Consider the following 23,333-nt stretch of genomic DNA (forward strand, 5'->3'; position numbering starts at 1 on the left):
TGAGGGTAAAGAAAACCAGAATTGATAATGGATTGTAATAATGTGGGATATGAATGAAAGAGAAGAGTCAAGAATTATTTGATGCTCAAATCTAATAGCTAATACTGAAAACATAAGAATAATAATATTTACTTAATATTTTCTGTTATTAGCCTACCCACTCTATATACTGATTAAGCTCATAAGGTAAATGTTAATAGGCAAATGCTAAATTCCACTAATAGTCTCTATAGAGCTTTTGATTAAAAAAAATTCAGTTGGTTAACAAAGTCTCCTAAATTAGTTTCATAAAAAAAATTACACTTATAATCATTTACTAGGCATTAATACTTTACTTCTGATGGTAATCAAATGACTTAACATTGTTATATATATGTCAAATGAAATATAATATTCAAAAAGGTATCCTGCTCTGTGATACTTAATTATATCCCACCAAAGTCCTTTCCAGCTGAACAGCCTACCTAAGACTGCACTCCATCCTACCATCCTGCATTGCTCCCTTGCTTTGTTTCTGGTTTGGCTCCCCCACTAGAATAAGTCCCATGAGATCAGGGACCTTATATATTTTTTTCACCATTTTATCCCCAGTGCCTAGAGACGGAGCTCAATCAATATATGTTGAATCAATGAACCAATATTCGTGTCTTTCCTAAAAGAGAATAGTAGTAAGCAGAGCACTCTGGGAATACAGAGATGACTCGGGCTTGGCCTGAGAAAGTTTTCAACCTACAGAGAGAAGCAGACACAAGAAACTAGCTACACTTAAATTAAGAGCTATAGCAAAGGTTCAAGCAAAATGCCATAGAAACACACAGGAATGTGAAATTAATTCCAACCTTGGAGACGTCACTAAAGAGGAGACATTGACCTAAATTATAAAATTAAAATATTTAGAAGGAAAAAAAGAAAAAAGCAAGGATAGAAGAAAATAACAACATGAGCTGGAAAAAAATCCAATTACACTCAGGGATTTTGAAAGTACCCAGTAGATTTAGGAATGGAAAGCAGGGCTGGGAATGAGCTGCATGGAAAGATCCTGTGTGATGAGGCAGGGAGGGAGGTTGGGGTCCAGTGATGAGAGAGACTGTGGAACATGGGCTAACGAGATCTAAAAGGGCTTGAAATAAAAAGAGAAGCATATAGGTGTCATTTTCATTTACTATATTAAAGAGAAGACAAAGGCTAGGGTGCGGGGGGATGAGGGGTTGTTGTTTAATAAGTACAAAGTTTCAGTTTTGCAAGATGAAAAGAAAGTTTATTCCTGGTGAAAGAGTCTACTCAAGGGAGAGACAGGGCATAGCAGAGAGCAGGAAACAGCAGGACACCCCGGCTCCTTCTACAACCCTGTACTCAGGATATGAAAGCAAAATGTATGTTCTTTAGGCATGAGGTTATATGTTTATTTTGGAAATGAAGGATCTAGGAGAAAAAAAACTCCAGATATTGGCACCTGGGATTTCCCCCCAAAAAGAGCCCTTGCTATCAGACTACCTGATAAATGACATCATTGTGACAAAAATCCTTGTTCCCAAACATAGAGCTTCCAATAAATTTATTCTTTCACTCTTAAAAATGAATGGATAGCTAAAGATTACCACACATCTCACAAATGCCCCCAACATGAAAGACTGAGCACAAAAAAACAAGAATTTTTTTTTTTAAAGAAAGAGATCAGGCAGAGATCAGGCAGAGAAGAAAATTTCAAAAGTTCTCTAGTAAATAATCTCAGAAAGATAAAATATAATACCCAGAAAATATGAACATGATTTTATGAAAAGGGAGAATTAAAAACATGATAGCCAGAATATAAAACTTAACAAAGAAGCTGCATGATAAATACAAAAGAAATTTTTACAGAAAGCATGACAAAAAGACAATAGCAACAGGAAGCAACAGAAAATAAGGGGGAAAAGAAAAAAAAAATTTCAGGTAAAAACCAATAAAGTATACAAAACACAAGCACTAGTAGAATGAGTATGTAAACATGCCACTTACAGGTCCCTCTGTAAATTTTCCTCTTTCTTACTCATTATTGAGAACCTACTACACGAAAGACCCTATGAGATAATCACTTTTTATGTGTGTGTGTGTAGAAAATAAGGCACTTAAGTCCATGACAGATTACAACCTGATTAGTTCATGTTTAAGGTCATAAAAGGATCTCCAGAAGAGCATTGTTATGTTTGACCTAGGTGAGTTTGCAGAACCAGTCTTAAAGTTTGGTAAGATTTTAAAGTGCAGACATCTTGAAAAAATAAAGGATATTCCAGATAGAGGAAATGGCATAAGCAGAGGGGCAGAACCTCACAAAGTCAGAACAGAGTAATCAACTTGAATTGGCAGAAGCACAGAGTGTTAGTAGAAGATAACTGTGGGCAGGGAGGCTAACAGGGAATCACAAGGGGCTTTTCTCATTTAGGAATTATGAAGATAATGCTTTGAGGTCCTGAATTAAACGAGGATCCTCTCCAGGCTGGATGTTACTGTGAAGCACGGAAAAGAATACTGGACCAGGGAGTTAGGTAACTTGGATTAGGGTGTTAGGCAGGTCACTTCACCACTCTGGACGCCAGCTTCCTCAACTGCAAAACAGATGTTGGAGAGGAGCTAGTAAAGTCTAAAATTCTGGTTGGGAAACCACTGTAATTGTTCAAGCACAAGACTGGAGAGATAAAATAAACAGGATGGTTACAATAGGAATAGGAAGGTAGGCACAGAATAACCTTAAGACAAAAACATTAAACAGAACATATTAAGAAAAATGGCTCTGTGTATTAATTGTCCTGAAACAGAAACACACTGAAATTTAGAAGATTACCTGTAGCCGATCGACATGTACTTTGACTCCTCCAACTATTCCCTTTTTAAAGGCTGCCAACATATCTAATATGGGGTTGAATCGACTACCTCTAAAAAATATAAACAGACAAACAAAAAGTACATTATTAATAACAGAATAAGAAATAAAAAATCTAACACTAAGTATCCTTCACATATGCAAGTCTCTCTGCTACATGCTGACAGAGACATAAAAACAGTAGGAGGGCCTTCTTCTAAAGGGTTTACAGTCTTAAAGCAGGTGAGATGGGTGCACCTCACTTCTTTTGTCAACCTACCGTATATTGTCTTCCCGGATGAGAACAAGAAAAATTGGACGTCCATGCATTTTCCAGTATTGCTTAATGAACTGTAGTGCATTCTGTCAAAACACAAGAATGAGGTAGCATGTAATAGCATTATATCTGCGCTGATCAGGATGTTTAACCGTTTGTGGAAAATAGCCAACGAAACTCTGATATATCAAGATAATTCACAGTCAATCCCTGGATAATATAAACTACTAGGGGTAGAAATGTTCTGATACAAACATGTATACAAGTATGAATATATACAAATTTAAGTCTGAAACTTCATTGAATTTAAACTTTGTTCTTAAAAGGAGTCAGATTACATATATTTTGAGACTACTTCCATTTTGGTGGCCTAATAGAATGGTCCCTGGAGGGAAAAAAAAAATAAAAGAGAGAGAGAGAAAGAGAAGTCAAGAAACATTAACTATAAAAAACAAACTGATGGTTACCAGAGGCGTGGTGGGAGGATGAAATGGGGGATGGACATTAAGGAAGGCACTTGTGATGAAGAACACAGGGTGATGTATGGAACCACTGAATCACTATATTGTACATGTGAAACTAATATAACACTGTATGTTAACTAACTGGAATTAAAATAAATACTTGAAGAAGAAGAACAAAAAGGAATGGTCCCAGGGAGGAAAAATCAATCCAGGGTTGTCATCCAGAAGATTAATCCTCATCCCACATTACTGTGCATTTATTACAGCAAGTGGGAGAAACAAGACTGAATCATAAATATGGAGAGTCCTTTTTTGACTCAATTTCTACTGTTGTCATCATCATTGTCATCATCACATCAAAGACTTACATAACACTTCACCATATGTCGGGCACTATTCTGAGCACCTTATATACATTAACTCATTTAATTCTCAGAATATCCCTATTATTATTCAGTTATACAGATGAGAAAAGAGAGAGACAGAGAAGTCAAGTAACTCGCCCAAGATCACACAGCTGGTAAATAAACAGTAGAGCCAAGATTCTAACAAATGTAATCTGGGTCCAGACTTCATGCTCTAAACCATGACTCTAAGCTTCTCTACTCTGCAAATGGAAAAGGGATTGGAGGAGATTTTAACTGACGAGATCTTATGAGTTGGTTGAGGTTTTACTTGACATTATTCATAATATAAATAAAATTACTTTCCTAACTCAACTTTTGTTCAAAAAGAGATAAATTACTGCTGTCATATGAACATGGTTTCCAAATGGTTTCCCCTTTGCTTTATAAACTGTATCTTTTCATTCCATTTGTAGAATGGTCTATCAAGCAACGTCACACAACTTTATATAAGACATACTCCATCTATTATTCTAAAGCTGCAAGCAATTTAACTCTTTCTCTAAAGCCACGCAGACATTGTTTTACTTTCATATTTTACAGCGTGTTAACCCAGTGTCACAGACACCCAGAAGCACTCAATTTAATAACATATGATAAAATCAGTAGAAACACAGTCATCCAATTTCAATAAAAAGGGGTTTTGAAGCTACCTTTATGTCATCTATCAGCAGTAAAACATCTTGAGACATGTAGAAATCACTTAGGTCAAAGATGATAGGGTAACAAACCACAGTCTTTCCTAGAATGCGATAAATCTGTAAGAGATAATTTTAAAAAGTACAAAACAGGACCAAAGGCAAAAGTACAGTAGTGTAAGTCTTAATAAAAATTAAAAGTGATTAAGACATTTCTAAGTTTCTTGATTGGATCAGTAAGATCAGTATACTAAAGTGTAGTCCACCTCTACTGTGATAGAAAAAGCCTCTGAATAAATACTGTCAAAATCAGGTAACGTACAATGTTCATAAATAATAGAGCAGTGAGATGCTTATTCTTTCCTAGAAGACTTCTGTGATATCACACAAAACAAACAGTAAGATTTACTTATAGAAAATAATAATTCAGACAATCAGCCCAAGTATATAATGAAATGTGAGAATGGATACATAGCAGGTCAAACATCATTTCGTTCTGTGGTATTATGATCTGAACACTGCTCCACAAGGAGATTTTATGAGCACCTTTGAAGTACCAAGGCAGCCAATGGGCCTATCTGGCCTTCCGGAGAGTCCTAATTTTTCATTGATACCCAGGTGGAAATAAGCCTGTAAGACATAAATTTGTAAATCAGTCAGGCAAGAAGAATCAATGCTTTCCTTTTTGGCCCCTTTATTCCCCCCTGACTAAAACCCTCCTAATTTCTGATCTTTCCAGAGGAAACGTGGCCAGGGAAACCTTACTCAACAGACCTGCAGGAAAACAATGAAGCCAATGAATTGGCTAGAAAAACTAGCCAACGATGACTTAGATTTGGAGGCACTAAGAGATTTGAGAGTAAATCTTTGGAGATCTGCTTAGCAACACTGTAAAATTTGACATTGTTCTTGCTTTGTCAAATGTAAACTTGCATGCTCTTTCCAATTCATAAAAGAATACAAAGAGACAAATGCTTGCTGTGTGATATAAAAAACAACACCACCACCACCACCACACTGGCTAAAGTTTTAATATTCAGGGTCTCACATCTCCTACTAGATTCCCACCTTCAAGTATTTCTCATCAAAATGGAAATGTTGGGAACACATCAAAATAAAAAGCCTCTGCAAAGCAATGAATCAATCAACAAAACTAAAATGCAACCTACTGAATGGGAGGAAATATTTATAAATTATTTATTCAAAAAAGGGTTAGTATCCAAAATATATAAAGAGTTTATTTAAGTGAACACCAAAACCTATAAATAATCCAACTAAAAAATGAGCAGAAATATGAACAGTCATTTATTCAAAGACATACAAATAGATTCCAACAGACATATCAAAGGTTGTTCAATATCACTAATCATCGGAGAAATGAAAATCAAAACCACAATGATATATCACCTCACACCTGTCAGAATGGCTAAAATCAAAGCACAATAAAAACAAGTGTTGGTGAGGATGTGGAGTAAAAGGAATGCTCTTGGACTGTTACTGAAAACGCACATGACTTTTTTAAAGATTTATTTATTTATTTTAGAGAGACAGAGAGAGCATGAGCCAAGGGAGGGGAAAAAGGGAGATGGAGAGAGAAAGAAACCACAAGCAGAAGGAGAGTGGAGCCCCATGAGAGGCTTAATCCCAGGACCCTGAGATCATGACCTGAGCCCAAACCAAGAGTCGGCTGCTTAACTGACTAAGCCATCCTGGTGCCCTAAAATTGACTCTTAACTATAGCGGGTTACTAGAAGGTGATAGGTGGGGGATATGGTTCAAATAGATGACAGGGATTAAGAATACACTTATCTTGATGACCACTGAGTAATATATGGAATTGTTGATTAATGATATTGTATAACTGAGACTAATACAACACTATGTTAACTATAATGGAATTAAAATTTAAAAAATTTTTTAAATGGAAATGTCTTTATTGATTTTTCTGATTACATAAATTTTATGAAAAATTTAAACCATATGCTCCAAGTGAATGGTCCTATTTATTCTCGTTATCCAACTCTTGCACTTTGGTATATATTGAAGGATGTGTAATTTATTGTGTAAGCCCTAAAAAAACACCCGAAGTATAGGGTTACAGATTTTTTAAAAGTATATACATAAATATATACCCATATTACATACATATATCAATATGGGATATATATTTACATAAATAAGTTCATAAACTATATCTATATATCTATATATATATATATCTGTATCTGTTTGGTGTCCTACTTGTTAAAACTTAGTACTATTGTGCTCCAGTTTCAAGATGGGAAACTAAGTCTATGCATATACTCCACATTTCAGTGTTTAAATGACCGAAGAAATAAAAAGACCCCTAAAAATATCTGTAGCACTCACTATTGGAAAACATAAAAAGGTGCCACAGTGGAACAGAAACTTCTAGAATTTCTACAAAGTAAAAACAGATGGATTTGGAATGAATTAGAAGGTTACCACTGCCAAAGCTGAGCAATTCACCCAATAAGGTGCCTTCTTACCCTATTTAATACCTATCCCTTGATGAAGGCAGTTCCCAACTTTTTTTTATTTCAAAATCAATTCAGTAAACATCTCTGGACAGTGTACAATTATTTCAGCATAATAATTTCCTAAACTTGCTGGATCAAAGAGAATATGTTTTCTTTGAAACATAAAGCCAGGTTAGTCACCCTGCAGAAATAGTGGACCAAATTACTACCATTAATAGTGCGTAGGCCTTTTTAGTTACTCCCTTGAGTCAGAAAGTTTATCTTAAACTACTGTTTTCAAATATTTTATGGTTGGACTTTCCCATATATTTCATGGCTACTTGCATGTTCTATAAATTTTCCCACTTGTTCCCTTTTCTATTGGGTATTTTTCATTCTTTTTGATTTGTAAGAGATCTTGGTATATTAAGAATATTACCCTTTGTATAAATATTTTACCCAGTTTGCTCATATTCAATGTTATGAAATGTGAGAATGACTGCACAGTAGGTCAAACATCATTGCAGCATGCGGTATTTCAATCTAAACATTTTCCTACTAGGAAATTTCACAAGCACCTCCGATGTGCCAGGTTGTTATCCCATCTTCAGCCCTATTTAGTTAAATTTGTTAATCATTTCCTTAAAGACTTTTTTAGTGCTGGCATTATTCTAAGAATGGACTCTCACTCCAGTTGTAAACTGTTCTATTTTTTCTTCTAAAGATTTTGTTTATATCATTTAAAAAAGTTTAAATCTTAAATCCGTCTGGAATTTATTTCTCTATTTGATGAGAGGAGGAAATCGAACCTGTTTTCCCCTGAACTGCTTCAAATATGAACCTCACTGCACCTAAAATTAATGTCATCACCAGAAGTCTCTGGTCATTATGCTATTGTGTATGCTCCCATGTCAGAGTTAGCTCGGCGTCTCCTTCTCCTTCTGCATTGCTATGTTCCTCGAGAGCAGCTTCCTTTCAGCTGGTTGGCACTGTGCCTGGCACATAGCTGGTGCTCAGGAAATACCTGATAGAGGAATAAGGGAGCAACTGAATGTCCTCCTGAGCCACCCGGGCTGTGAATACCGACTCTGGAATAATGGCTCTCATTTTAAATAAAATCAACTGGCCAGAAAAAGTACCCTATAAGCATTAGGCTGTATAGCTGCCCTGAAACTACAGCGTACTACGCTAGACGGAGCCCCCTTTCTCTCAAATATTTTCCAAATTTTCAGAAATGAATGTATGTCTAAGCTATTTTAGATTTCTTCTTTTGGACCGGTGATTAATTAACTATGTACAAGTTAAAACGTACTGACCTAGATTTCCTTTAAATACTACTGTGTTACAGTGACAGGGTTTTCCTTAATTTTCTGAACCAAGGTATAGTAGGTGTCTGACAATTGTGTAGAAAGACCTAGAATGCTCCTCACATTCCAGGGTGTGGATAAAACTATCCCCACATTGTACACATCCACACCATTTAATCCACTGAAATAGCGTATTGTAATGGCTAAACAACAGAACTTCATTCTAGATCACACTAAATTCATCTCCCCATGAAGTGAATCACACCACAGTCACCACATCATGAAACATTAACTACACACAGTATAAGTCCTGCTCTCAGCTGTCTGCTCTATCTCTTGAGTGAGCTGAAGGAAGGTACAGCTCCTTAGAACAGAAAGATTAGCCACTGGCATAAGAACATGTGTATTAACTGAGATTGAAGGGCACACTTTTACTTCTAAAAGGTGGGCTTAGGGTGCCTGGGTGGCTCAGTTGGTTAAGCAACTGCCTTTGGCTCAGGTCATGATCCTGGAGTCCTGAGATCAAGTCCTGCTTTGGGCTCCCAGCTCTTTGGGGAGTCTGCTTCTCCTTCTGACCTTCTCCCCTCTCATGCTCTCTCTCACTCTCCCTTTTTCTCTCTCCCTCTCTCAAATAAATAAGTAAAATCTTTAAAAAAATAATAAAAGGTGGGCTTATCACAGAGTAATATATGGGACTATTGTATACCTGAAACTAATACAATATTGTATGGTAACTACACGAGAATTAACTTTTTTTTAAAGATAAGCTTATAAGAAGCAATATACTAGGCAGTATATCTTAGAGGATGAATCCCAAAGAGCAGCTAGCTTGGAATGCAAAGGCTGTAGCCACAGAGAATTTTCTATCTTGACACATGATTAGGGAAGTTGGACTCTTGGCCCCAAGTCTCATTTTACCCAAACCACATACCCATTTGTTCACACCATCTTTAAAACAACAAAACATAAAATAAGTCAGGTCCTTTTAGAACTCTTCACCTTACTCTTACAATTAATTTATTTTTTATTTTTATTTATTTTTATTTTTTGAGAGAGAGCACATGCGTGCGCACTAGTTGAGGGAAGGGGCAGATAGAGAGGGAGAGAGACAGAGAGAGAGAGAGATATTCTTAAGCAGTGTCCATGCCCAGTGCAGAGGCTGACTCAGGGCTCACTTCATGACCCTGAGGTTATGACCTGAGCTGAAACAAAGAGCTGGACACTTAACCGACTGAGCCACCCAGGTGCCCCAAGTCTTCACCTTAGTCTAAATGGAATGCTTCCTATCACCTCCACAGTACCTTGTTAAACATCTATTATAGCACGAATCTAGGTGGATTGTAATTAACTATTTTTCCTGTCATACCAATAGACTCAGAGTTTACTGAGAACAGGGACAGAGCACAGCGCCATTTTATCTGAGTGCCCCACACAAACTTCTGCATATAGCAGGTGTTCACTAATCAATGAATGCATAAAATGTCACATTTAAGTCATTTAAAGCCATGTTTATCTTTAAAATATTGACTGCATATTGTCTGGTGGAGTACAGATTCACCGAAGATTAAAAAAAAAAATTGCAATATAAATTAGGCTTGAAAAAAATGGAGTCAAGTTTATTTGCTTTGAGCACATGTTTATCAAAGAGTAATAATCTTTGTTACTATTCTCTGGAGCTTTCAGTGAAGAACCCTAAAAAGTATATCAGCAAATATAGCCAGTAATAATAGAGTACTAGAGACTTAGATTTTCCCCACTTCATGCTGCCTCCTCTCCTTGCCTTGTGAATCCTCTGGTCCCTCTCCTCTTCTACCACAAAGCCCATTTATTTACATGTTGGCATGATTTCAAAGTGTTACCTATTCTAGGGATCCTTGAATTTTCAGCCTTATCTCTTAAATCAGAGGGGATAAGAGCTCTAAATTTGTTAGAAGAGGTTTAAGAGCCCTCAAAGAGCTAGTACTCAGGGTGATCTGACACCCAGGTTCTGGTTTCGTTGCCAATGGACAAAGTCCTGTCCAATCAGCAGTGACGCTCTAAGGCCCTGCCTTCTCCCATGCAAAGTACAGTTCTCTTCTCTAAGCTCGAATTCCTTGTTGTAGCATTAAGGCTTTGACCACAAATGGTTATATCAACCTAGCTGAGCTAACCTTGATTATTTGAGAGAGAAAATTCTAAACACTTACATCAAACACTTCAGAGTTTGTTCCTGTATTGTTTTTAACAATTACTATGTAGAAGTGATGGCTTATAAATAACTAGTGGAATTGGGCTCCCTGCTCAGTGGGGGGGTCTGCTTCTCCCTCCTTCTCTACCCTTCTCCCCTGCTCATGCACACACACACTTTCTCTCTAGCTCTCTCTCAAATAAATAAAATCTTTAAAAATAAATAAGTAAGTAAATAAATAAATAACTGATGGAAGTCAACAATTTCCTGTCACTAATGGGCAGGAATATTCCTAAACAGGCATTTCTGAATTCTTCTGCAGAGTATTACATGCAAAAGGCCCCCAAAGTCACCCTTTAATCCAATCTAAATAGGTACGTAACAACATTAAGAATCAACTCAGCTGTTACTTTGAGACCGAGCAAACCAAAAGGGTGAGAATTACTTCAGACCCCAAATAGTAAGGCAAAAGAAAAATGGAAATAGTTATTACCAATAAATATTTCAATGAGAAATTTTCTTTAATAGTTAATGTAAGGGAAAATTACCAAGTCCAGTGTAAATGTTAGTTTTAAACACAAGGCACTAAAATTCAGGTTAATTTGTTATTTAAATGTTCAGTCTAGTTCAGTAATAGATTTTAGAAGTAAGAATCAATAGACCTATGAATATAATGTATACACACACAATGCAAGGGTTTTTTAGTAACAATGTCTGATAAGGTAGGTTTCTCAACTGAATGAGAAAGACTTCTGGATTAATGACTCTATTTCAGAATCAGATTTTAACTATGCTACCTGACTGTAGACTAAGTCTAATCTTCACGCTCTAGTACCTCTACAAAATTGACAGTAAAGAAGTAGAATCACTTACTTTCACCAGCTCCTGCTGAGCCCAAATCTGAATAGGTTCTACCTGTTGAGGAGTTTGAGTCTGAATACCATACGTGTTGAGGAAAACTTGAAGGCTAAAAAACACAGGGAAAAAGGGAAGAGACATTTTTAGGCAATGAACGTGGAGTGTGGAGAACGGTGGAGGAGGAGGTGGGGAGGAAGGAGACTATGCTAGCTTGGAGAACATTTTAATTTATTAATGTGAGCAATATGCCATCTGTGCTGGGATCCAGAGGCCCTCTGGGGTTCCTTACTAGGCATCAGGTGGGAGCTCTGGGGCTGGCAGAAAGAGCAAGCACTGATTTGGAGAACTCCCGGTATCTGTGGCACTAACTCCTCTGAACTACACCCCAGGAAACACTGGCACAGGTCACACAGTCTTTAATATTCACATCAGCTAAAACAAAATTATTTTAAACATGAAAGCAATGTTGTTCTGGCACTTAAAGTGACATTAATGACTCCTTGAAACCCTGTCAAGGGGTCTGTGAAATTAATCTCTACCACATACTCAATATTGTAACATAAAGCAATAAGCCCCCTCTCCTTCCTCCCAAAGGAACACACCACCCATCTGGATTTCATACCGTTGGCTTTCTGCTATGAGTGCTACATGAACAACCAAATCATTTTCCAGCGGGCCCTGTAATATAGAATAAGGGAGGGGGGAGAAAAATTTTAAAAGATCTGGCCATCATCAGCTACAATGAGAATCAAGGACAGTATTAACTATCTCTAATCAGTTCATTAAAATGATGGACACCTACTGGCTCCATGCAGTCACCTCTCTTTCCTTGCTCTCTACTGCCTACTAATCAATTTGATGGTGTAGACAGAGTAATGGAACACCAAGGAACAGAAAGCTATAAATCTCACCCTTACCAGAGGGGCTAGCCTGTCAGGCCTATTTTGAATGATGCATAAGAGTACTTTTGGGACTGAGAGTCATTTTCCATCATTTAACTCTGAAGGGAAGAGAAGGAACTAAAAATAAAAACCCAACTTATGCATTCTCTGTAAAATAATGACTGTGAGTTAAAATTGTTCATTTGACATCTTAACCACATATAAGGCTATTCTCTTTCTTGTTAGCCAATTTTCCTTTGGCACCATATATATCAAAATAGCTTTATTCTAACATATAGTTCCTATAGTAGAGAATGAACTACCCAGTTGACTATGTAATTAACACTGTTCATTAAATACAAGCTGTTGGGCTTAATAGTTCTAATCAAAGATACTGTTGGATATTTGTTACTCTTTTTGTGTATGTGTGGAAACAATTCACTATAGCATATATTACACATTGTTAAAATGAACCCAATTTTGAGCCTGTATTAATTAACAGAGAACATTAAGAAGCATCAATAAATTACAGTATTAAGAAGCTCTGAAAATACTGATCAAATGTAATTTCTTCATAGTAATGAATCCAACATTCCATTCCCAATAGTCTGCTGTAAAATGTCTGATTTACCATCAGTCAGTTCCCCTCTATGGTATTCAATATGTCACTAGAATTTATGTATGATGGAAAGCAAGAAACACCAGAATACATATATCAGCAGTAAATATCATACATTCAAAAGGATGGTTCCCAGAATCATCGTGAAAATGCCATTTTGGGAAGACTTCCATGTGATTTAAATGAATATAGAAGAGAAAATATGATATAACAACCCAACAAAAATAAATACATATTAAAGATGCCATAAATTCTATTTTTATTTGATAAAGACCTTAAAAGTTAATGTTACTTAGGAGGATGAGAAAAAAATTAATATTCACAGTCTCATCAAGATCTCTAACACCAAATGAATACGTTAAGCTTACTTCTCTCTGATGAAATCTAGTATTTACTTCATCAAAAGAAGTAACCTTAGAGTGGGCAAATTACCCATAATCTTCAGGACAATTAGGGATTCTTAAATAAAAAGCAAGTGAATACATATACAAGAATGCAGATAACATTTCAATAACAATAAATAAGGTAGTTTATAGATTAGGATTGGCAAATTGGTATCTTTTTTTTTTTTTTTTTGAATCACAGACCTTTTAGGATAATGTTGTTCCATTGGTATGACAGAGTACTCAGATCTAAAATGCCCACAACACATGTTGAATCATATAAGTATTTGGTTAGGGGACTATTAGTGGCTGAAGAATTTTTTCATTGTAAAAACTCAGCATTTCAGAAAGTTACAACTCAAAAACTTTCTGTGATGATCTTAGGCCTTTGCCATAGCCCAAGTGGGACACTGCACCCCACTTCTACCCCAGAAAGAATTCAGCATGGGTATTCTCACCCATATAATAATAACAACTGCCCTTATCTCGGAGAATTGCTGAGGATTTAGGGAGGGAACAAAGTGCTAGGCACAGTATTGACACCTAACAAAAATAAAGACACTAATACTTACTGCAGTTGTATTTACTGTTTTTACATCTATTCTAGAACACCTGTTCCTGTCTTCCTTGTTGAGGTTCGCTTTAATACCTAAGTCACCCTAGGCTTCTACCATTCTAAGACATGAAGACCATCTATTAATCCATTTTTATATGGCTAATTCTTCCCCCAAAGAATTCCAAACATCTTTTAAAAGAAATCCTCAGGTAAGTTACCACTTTCTAATTTTCTCTCCTCCTATTCTCAAACACAGACTATAGCTATCTTCTTACTTTTTACCTTTCTTGCCTCTATAATTCTGGATTCTGCCATCTAACCTACTTTGCCTTTAGAGACTGAAAACCTCATACTTAAGTCCTTGGTTTCTACTCATTGGATTTCTTTCTCTTTCTTTGTCTCTCTCACCAAACTCAATTACTCTGGGAGTTAAAATTATGACCTCTAAGCAGATCATTTCATATTTATATTCCTAGTCCTGAACTTTCTCTTGAGTTCTAGTGCCCATATTTTCAACTTTCTGGACATTTTCTCCTGGCTATTTCCAAAGTTAAAAATTCCAGAACTCAACTCCTCACTGACCCTACCTCCACCCTCAACAGGCTCACTCTAGCTCAGAATCACCTTTCACTCCTGTTTTTTATCCTCCATATCCAATTTGTCACCAAAATCCTGTTAATCTTTCCCTCAAAAAGTATGAATCTTCTTTTCTTGAATCTTTTTTCATTTCTGTAGCAGTATTCAGGATTGGAAAGTACTAACCACAGCAACAAACACTTCACAAAACACTCAACAGTCTACGTGCAAGGCACTGTTCTAACAAACCATTATTTCCATTTTCCAGATTAAAAAAACTGAGGCAAAGAAAGCTTAAGTAACTTATCCAAGGATATGGAGCTAGCTAACAGAAGAGCTAGAATTCAGACACAGGCAATTTGACGGCAGTATCTTTGCTCATATTCAGTTATTCTGCCTCTCAGAGATGGAAAAGGGGCAGATGTTAAAATGAAAAGATCCACATACAAATCCAATCTTATCACTTGATCCTGTATGATCCAGGTCATCTAATGGATGCTTTCAATTTGCCATGAACAAGACTGAACCACTGAATTCCATCCCTAAAACCACTCATCATCAAAGTATTTATTTCTTTAAGGTCCGTCCCACACTATGTGCTCATTTGATCTGGCCAAAACCATGTAAATCATTCTTGACTCCTTTTTCCTTCAAACCTCCTGACAACAACAACAACAACAAAAGATAAGTTATTGGGGCGCCTGGGTGGCTCAGTGGGTTAAGCCGCTGCCTTCGGCTCAGGTCATGATCGCAGGGTCCTGGGATCGAGCCCCGCATCAGGCTCTCTGCTCAGCCGGGAGCCTGTTTCCTTCTCTCTCTCTCTCTGCCTGCCTCTCTGCCTGCTTGTGATCTCTCTCTGTCAAATAAATAAATAAAATCTTTAAAAAAAAAAAAAAAGATAAGTTATTAAGCACCATGTAACCATCATTATAACACCCATACTAGGTAGGTAACTATTATTCTTATTTACTAATGAGACAACTGAGGCATGGAGTTGTTAAAAAAAAACTTAGCTAACATCACACAGATAGTAAGTGGCAAAGGGGGAATCCAAATCTGGGCAGTCTCATCTAACTCTTAAACACTATAGTATCTGCCTCTCTAAGGTGCTACTAATTCATCAGTCATATTGGTTCTACCTCTAAAGCATGTCTCAACCACACCACCTCTGTCCACCTTCACTGCTGCGACCACCCTACTCAAAGTTGCCATGATCTTTCACTTGGTCAATTAATAGTTGTAACTACCTCAGTCTTACCCCACCATTCACAGCAGTCCATTCTGCAAACAGCAATGAGGATTTTTTTCTCAAAAAGTGTAAATCATACCATCTCACCACCACCTCATTCCATCCTACTCCCTTGCAAACATATATACATACTCTGTTTATAACTCTCCAGTGGTTTCCTTTTGCCCACAGAATATGAACCAAACTGCTTACTATGTCCTTCCATGGCTTGCATGATCTAGCTCCGGCCTACCTCTTCTTTCTCATTCTCCCTCCCTTCCTTTACCATGTTTTAGCCCCAATGGATTCTGTGGGTCACTTGAACAAGCCAGCTGTGTTCCTATCACAGGGCCTTTAGACTTGCAGAACTTCTGTTTGGAATGTTTTTCCTTCCCAATTGTTTTGTGAATGCCCTCTTGTTATGCAGGTCTCAACCATTATCCCTTCCTCAGAAAGGTCTTCTCTCTCTACCACAGCCAGCCCCTCTCTATCGTTTTATCTTATTTTGTCTACTTCTTAGTATTTATCAGCTCCAGAAATTATATTGCATTATTTACTTAAATGTTCAATGTTATTCATTCCCACCAGAAAGTAACTCCCTGAGGACAGGAACTTTGATCTATTGTCTCCATTGCTATGTCCTCATTGCCTAAAACAGTACCTGAGCATATAGCTGGTGCCTACTACTTGATGAATGACTGCTCAAGAAAGTTTCTCAATTATGTGTTTATTTGTAAAGCGGGAATAATGATATGTAAGCTGCCTAACACGGAGGGGGAAAATCAAACAAAAGAGGGCATGTAATACATTTACAAACTGATCTGCTAAACACATGATATCTATACTATTTATTCTGCCATTCTCTGTCAGTATTCCTTGCTAAGCCTCCCTTTCTTCACTGGTAAACTGGAATAATAAAAGTATTTACTTCATAGGATTATGAGGATAATACAGAGCACATAGAAGCATTTAACACACTGTCTGACATATCCTCTTAAGTGTTCAAAAAACTTTAGCCTTCTCATCAACCCCAGAAATACAACCATAATTCTGAGTGATTGTAATATGCTTCCTCAACTTTCTGCTTCATACTTGCATCTGCCCATCTTCTGTATTTTATAGTCAGGTTAATTTTCTTATGTCAGTGATTTACATAACAGAAGTGGTCAAAAAATACTTGTTGAATGAATGAAGACAAGGGAAGAAAGATGGGTAAATAAACATATATTTATGTAATGTTTGGGTTATCACTTCTTACTCTAAAACCAGTGTTTCCCAAATAAAGGTCCAACTTCCAAAAGACCTTTACAATATAACCACTACCTATGGTTCCCTATTTATCTCCCATCTGTTTGCCGAAGAGTGCACCACTAAAAACAGTCACTCCTATCCATCTCAAGTTTCTGTCTACTGTCCTTCTATACTTCAACATTTTAACTGCTCCTTTGTTCCTGTCTATCCAGATCCTGATCCACTCTTTCAACATAGTCTCCTCCATAAACTTGCCAAACATCAGGGTGTCCAGATATCTTCTGTTCCCCATCAGCAAATGGAGGTAATGTCTGTATGAGTTACTTGATGATACTCTTATTGTCTCATTGAAAGGCTTTTTGCAAGCGTGTAAGCGGTCTGTACAGAATGAACTACAGAGTGAACCCCTTGAGGGGCCCCTCATGCTCACTTTTCTTACCTCGCTTGTATACAATACCTTATATTAAAATAAAGACAGTTGGTGCTCATTTGGTGGTCTGAAAGAAGAATCTTGTTTTTAAAGTACTGTTGTTTATATTTATTAACAATACATAAATCATCCCTTAAATATACAAAATAGATGTTTGCAAATACAAACAGTATATTTTTAACAAAGGAAAATAATCATAATTTGGTGTACACATATTTATATAAACTATCAAAGGATGTACACAGGTCATCTTAATCACATGACTGAAGACCAACAACCTGTGGTTAGAAATATTCTGATTTAAAACTTCCATTTATATGGGAGCCTGGGTGGCTCAGTGGGTTAAAGCCTCTGCCTTCGGCTCAGGTCATGACCCCAGGGTCTTGGGATCAAGCCCCGCATCAGGCTCTCTTCTCAGTGGGAGACTGCTTCTTGCCCCTATCTGCCTGCCTCTCTGCCTACTTGTCATCTCTGTCTGTCAAATAAATAAATAAGTAATCTTAAAAAAAAAAAAAAAAAAAAAACTTCAGTTTTTACAAATGAATTAAGTCAGGTTTAAAAAAAAATTTTTACTCTGATAAAAACCACATAACACAAAATTTAGCATCTTCACCATGTTTAAGTGTACCGTAGCAGAAGAGGAATTTTTACACTGTAACTCATCTTGCTAAAAATTTAAAACTACGGTAATTAAAACACTGCAGGTACATCTGTCTAGATTCTAGTTTTTAAATTACCCAAATCAGGTCAAAGCAGCAAAGCTAGGAGATTTGCAGCTGGGAACTATAAATAAAACAGTGTAATACAACTTTCAAAGGTTATACAGAGAAACTTTAATGTGAATGTGCCTTGATGGTTTCCTTCCCCTTTTCTTCTTTCAATTTAATTTTTTCAATAGATAATTAATTCATATGGTTCAAAATTTCAAAATTATTCAGGTTTTCAATGAAATGTCTCTCCTTCCTACCTGTGGCCCCAGCATCCAGCCAGTTCCCCACTGTCTACCAACCAGGTAATTGCTAGGATTATTTAATGCCCCTTGCCAGAGTTTACATAGAAAAGCAAACATTTACATTCTTATTTTCTCATACTTTTTAGATGAAAAACAGCATACTATCAGCTACTTTCCCACTAAGTAATTACATATCATGATGTACTTTTTATATATTAGTATATAGAACACAACCTCATTTTTTGTTATAACTCCTTGGTATTCCCTTTTATAAACGTACCTTCTTATTAATGTCATCTTTACACATCTTTTATCATTTAAGGCTAGTCAACATTTGCAACAAATCTCTGGACAGGGTTATGGTGGATTTTACATAGTGGAATCATTAAATACCAGGTTTCAATTTTGCTTATAAGAGCAGAACAGGCATTTAACCTAAATCACTCATATATATTCCTATCACTGGATTATTTGGGTCACTAGAAGACAGTTATCAAAAAAAAATCAGTAGGATTCAATTTTGGGAGGGGGACAGTAAAAAGAGTTTGAATATTTTCTAGGAGAAAGCACAGAAAGATGCACAGATGTCCTTTTATAGGCATATCTCATTGTATTGCAGTTCCCTTTGCTGCATTTTGCAGAGATTAAGTTTTTTACAAATTGAAGGTTTGTGGCAACCCTATATTGAGACTATTGGCATCATTTTTTCATCAGCATTTGCTTACTTCATGTCTCTGTGTCACATTTTGGTAATTCTCACAATATTTTAAACTTTTTCATTTTTATTATACTTGTTATGCTGATCTGTGATCAGTGATCTTTGATGTTATGATTAAAATTGTTTTAGGTTGCCACAAACCTACCCATAAAAGCCAGCTGACTTAACTGACAAATGTTGTGTGCATTCTCATTTACACCGACTGGCCCATTCTCTCTCTCTCTCCTCAGGCTTCCCTATTTCCCAAGACACAACAACGTTGAAATCCAGCCAATAAATAACCCTATAATGGCCTCTAAGTGTGCAAGTGAAAAGAAGTCTCATGTTTCTCATTTTAAATCAAAAGCTAGAAAGGATTAAGTTCTGTGAGGAAGGCATATCAAAAACCAGGACAGGCTGAGAGCTAGGCTCCAGTTAGTCAAGTTGTGGAGGCAAAGGAAAAGTTCTTGAGGGCAATAAAAACTGCTATGCCAGTGAACACACACGTGATCTGAAATTGAAACACCCTTATTGGTGATATGGAGAAAGTTTCAGTGGTTTAGATAGATCAAACCAGTCACAGCATTCCCTACACCAAAACTTAATTCAGAGCAAGGCCCTAACTCTCATCAATTCTATGAAGGCAGAGAAAGGTGAGGAAGCTGCAGGAGACGTTTGAAGCTAGCCGAGATTGGTTTATGAGGTTTAAGGAAAAAAGCCATCTTTATTACATCAAAGTGCAAAGTGAACAGCAAGTGCTGATGTAGAAGCTGCAGCGAGTTTTCTGGAGGATCTAAGATAATTAATAAAGATGGCTACAACAAACTACAGATTTTCAATGTAGATAAAACAGCCTTCTATTGGAGGAAAATGCCATCTAGAACTTTCAAACCTAGAGAGAAGCCATTGCCTGGCTTCAAAGCTCCAAATGACAGGCTGACTCTTTTGTTAGAAGCTAATGCAACTGATGACTTTAAACTGAAGCCAATGTTCATTTACCATTTTGAAAATCTTAGGGTTCCTAAGAATTATGCTAAATCTACTCTGCCTGTGCTCTATAAATGGAACAACAAAAGCTTGATGACAGCCCATCTGTTTACAACATTGTTTACTGAATATTTTAAGCTCATTGTTGATATCTATAGCACAGAAGAAAAGATTCCTTTCAAAATGTAACTGCTCATTGACTGTGTACCTGGTCATCCAAGATCTCTGATGAAGATGTACAATGAGACTAATGTTTCCATGTCTGCTAACACAACATCCATTCTACAGCCCATCAAAGAGTAATTTCGACCTTCAAGTCTTACTTAAATACATTTGTTAAGATTATAGAGGCCACAAATAGGGATTCTCTAATGGGTCTGGGCAAAGTAGACTGAAAACTTCTGGAAAAGATCTACCATACTAGATGCCATCAAGAACATTTATGATTCATGGGAAGAGGTCAAAATATCAACATCAACAGGAGTTTGGAAGAAGCTAATTTCAATTTCCAAAGATAACTTGGAGGGGTTTAAGACCTCAGTGGAGGAAGTATCTGCAGATGTGGTGGAAAGAGCAAGAGAAGTAGAATTAGAAGGGGAGCCTGGAGGTGTGACTGAATTGCTGTAATCTCAAGACAAGACTTTAATGGATAAGGAGTTGCTTCTTATGGATGAAAAAGAAAGTGGCTTTTTGAAATGAAATCTACTCCTGGTGAAGATACTATGAAGACTATTAAAATGACAACAAAGAATTTAGAATGTTATATAAACTTAATTGATAAAGCATCAGCAGTGTTTGAGTCTGACCCCAATTCTGAAAGAAGTTCTATTGTGGGTAAAATGCTACCAAATACATTACACAGAAATCATTTATGAAAGAGACACTCAATGTGGTAAACCCCATTACTGTCTCAGTTTAAGAAATAGCTATACTCACCCCAACCTTCAGCAACCACCACTTTAATTAGGCAGCAGCCATCAACATCAAGGCAAGACCTTCTATCAACAAGAAGATTATGACTCGCTAAAAAGTTCAAATGCTGGTCATCATTTTTTTTAGCAATAAAGTATTTTTTTTTTTTAAACTGAGGCATGTTCATTGTTTTAGACATAATGCTATTATACTATTAACAGACTATAGTATAGTATAAACATAACTTTTAGATGCACTGGGAAACCAAAACTTCATTTGACTTGCTTTATTGAGATATTTGGTTTATTGCAATAGTCTGAAGTTAAAACCACAGTATTTCCAAGGTACGACTGCATAATTAATGGAAATAATACAAGAGTTTATTAGTAAGATTTATATTATCATGTTATTGATTATATTTATTTTGCAGTATAGCTTAGAATGTCAAAAAATTAAAATATCTTGATAGCCTGCTGTTAAAGATGTATTATTTAAGCTCTATGTTATATAGTGTCACAAGAATTCCCATATTGTAAGATCAGAAAACCAATAAGGAAATAGGTGAAATAATTTGTCAAAGGTCATATGTATAGCCAGTGATAGAGCTTAAACCTGACTCTAGGTATGTGCAAGTCCAAAGTCACAAAGTCAGCATGGCACATGTCATAGCATGTATTTCATAGATTATATGCTGACTGCTGTTGTGGTTTGTATTAGGATTCTCCAGAGAAGGAGAACTGATGGGGTGTATATGTGTGAATAAAGGGAAGAAAAAGATTAACTATAAAGAACTGGTTCAGGGAATTACAGTGTTTGCTAAGCTCCCAGACCCACAGGTTGAATCAGCAGGTGGAAGACCAAGGAGACTTGACGGTATAGTTCATCTGAAGGCCAGGAGGCTCAATACCCATTTCAAATCCAGAAGCAGGGAAAAAGTTGATGTTCCAGTTTAAGGCCATCAGGCAGGGAAAAACCCTCTCTTACTCAGGGAAGAGTTACCTCTCTGTTCTATTCAGGCTTTCATAGATAAAGCCCACCCAGATGAGGGAAAGCAAACTGACTTGCTCAGTCTACTGATTTAAATGTTAGTCTTCTCCCCAAATACCCTTACCCTCATCCAGAATATTTGATCAAATATTTGTTGCTGTGTGTCCCAATAAAGTTGACACAAAAAATAAAATCATGGGGGGCAGAATGGCAGACAAAACCCTTGTGACCCACCAACAGTCCACTCTTCATCCACTTTAGGTTTTTAAGAAAACTCAACTCTAAGTTTGTCTACAAAACCTATTTTCTAATCTGCTTTTTGATAAAATATAATTCTGAAGTTCTCGGCAATTAAATTAAAAAATTATCTCTTCTAACAAATAATGTATACAAGTATATAGAATTCATAATTCTTCCTTTTGGAACATCATATTGAACCCTAGTGCAGTAGTTTTATTTTTAAAGTGCCCTATGTTGCTTAAAATAATCTATTGTGGCTGACTTGAATACGTCTTTTACTGAAAGAAGGGCAAGGGAGAAGAGAAAGAAGAAAAGAAAAAAGAAGCCAACAAATAAATGGGTCGTACCTCATCCAAGGCTAGTCTTGCCTCAAGGGTAGTACATTTGAAACATTCTATGCCTCTGTTTTTGAGGCCTTACAGAAACTCATTTATGCTCATTAGCCTTCATCAGTAGGTCCTGCCAACAGCCAGCATTTTTTCATTACACTCATTTTTCAGCAAAACCTCATTAGCTGAAGAAACCAAGCAGATGCTTTATACATCTCAATTCCAACTGGAGACACTGCACCCGCAGTATTTTTCCTGTAGGAGCCAAGTAACAGGATACAGCAGTTTGAACACAGGCACATCCTGACTGGAACACATTGGCATCTTGTTCTGACATTTCCAACCAAGCCAAAGCAGCAACATGGAGAAAATTAATAGGGAAGCAGAGAAAAGGTAAGTAGAAATACCAGAGGAATAACAACATCAAGCATGGTTAAAGAGCTAAACTCAGCTCAAGAGGAGAGCTGGCCAGGGAAGAAACGGCCCTGTAGGATCCTGTATTTATATGCCCCATTAATGATAATATAAGCTTTCTACTTAAGAGGAAAACAAATGAATTTTAAAAACGTATTCCCAGATCTCAGACACATAGGTTCAAATGCCGGAATGAATTAGTCAGGCCATGTCTTTTGACAGCAGGCCTTTCAATGACTGCAATTATCTTGGAAGAGAATTCCTGATCATCACTTTGTCACAATGAATTGATTTGTAAAACTGTATTCCCTCCTTTCTAAGCACTTCTGTAACTGGATGTTTCTATATTTTTATCTTAAAGAAATGACAGTGCCAAAGATCTTGCTACTTCTTGGAAACAATGCTAAAATGCTACATGGGCCCAGATGGAGAAAGCCTGACTCATGGTGTCCACACA

At 36.7% G+C, this 23,333-nt stretch overlaps 1 protein-coding gene across 2 annotated transcripts in view; it reads right to left on the reverse strand.

The window, feature by feature from the left end:
• PHKB (phosphorylase kinase regulatory subunit beta) overlaps nucleotides 1–23,333 on the reverse strand; it is a 234,784-nt gene that overhangs the window by 35,552 nt on the left and 175,899 nt on the right. For both annotated transcript variants that reach the window (XM_044256209.1, XM_044256210.1), the window contains 6 exons: nucleotides 12,057–12,112; nucleotides 11,450–11,543; nucleotides 5,169–5,252; nucleotides 4,638–4,742; nucleotides 3,120–3,202; nucleotides 2,822–2,912 (listed from right to left, as the gene is read on the reverse strand). In XM_044256209.1, the coding sequence (XP_044112144.1) occupies nucleotides 2,822–2,912; nucleotides 3,120–3,202; nucleotides 4,638–4,742; nucleotides 5,169–5,252; nucleotides 11,450–11,543; nucleotides 12,057–12,112 (513 nt within the window). The remainder of the gene's footprint in view (nucleotides 1–2,821; nucleotides 2,913–3,119; nucleotides 3,203–4,637; nucleotides 4,743–5,168; nucleotides 5,253–11,449; nucleotides 11,544–12,056; nucleotides 12,113–23,333) is intronic.

This window comes from Neovison vison, chromosome 7 (genome assembly GCF_020171115.1).
Source record: "Neovison vison isolate M4711 chromosome 7, ASM_NN_V1, whole genome shotgun sequence".
In the NCBI taxonomy this organism is placed as follows: Eukaryota; Metazoa; Chordata; class Mammalia; order Carnivora; family Mustelidae; genus Neogale; species Neogale vison.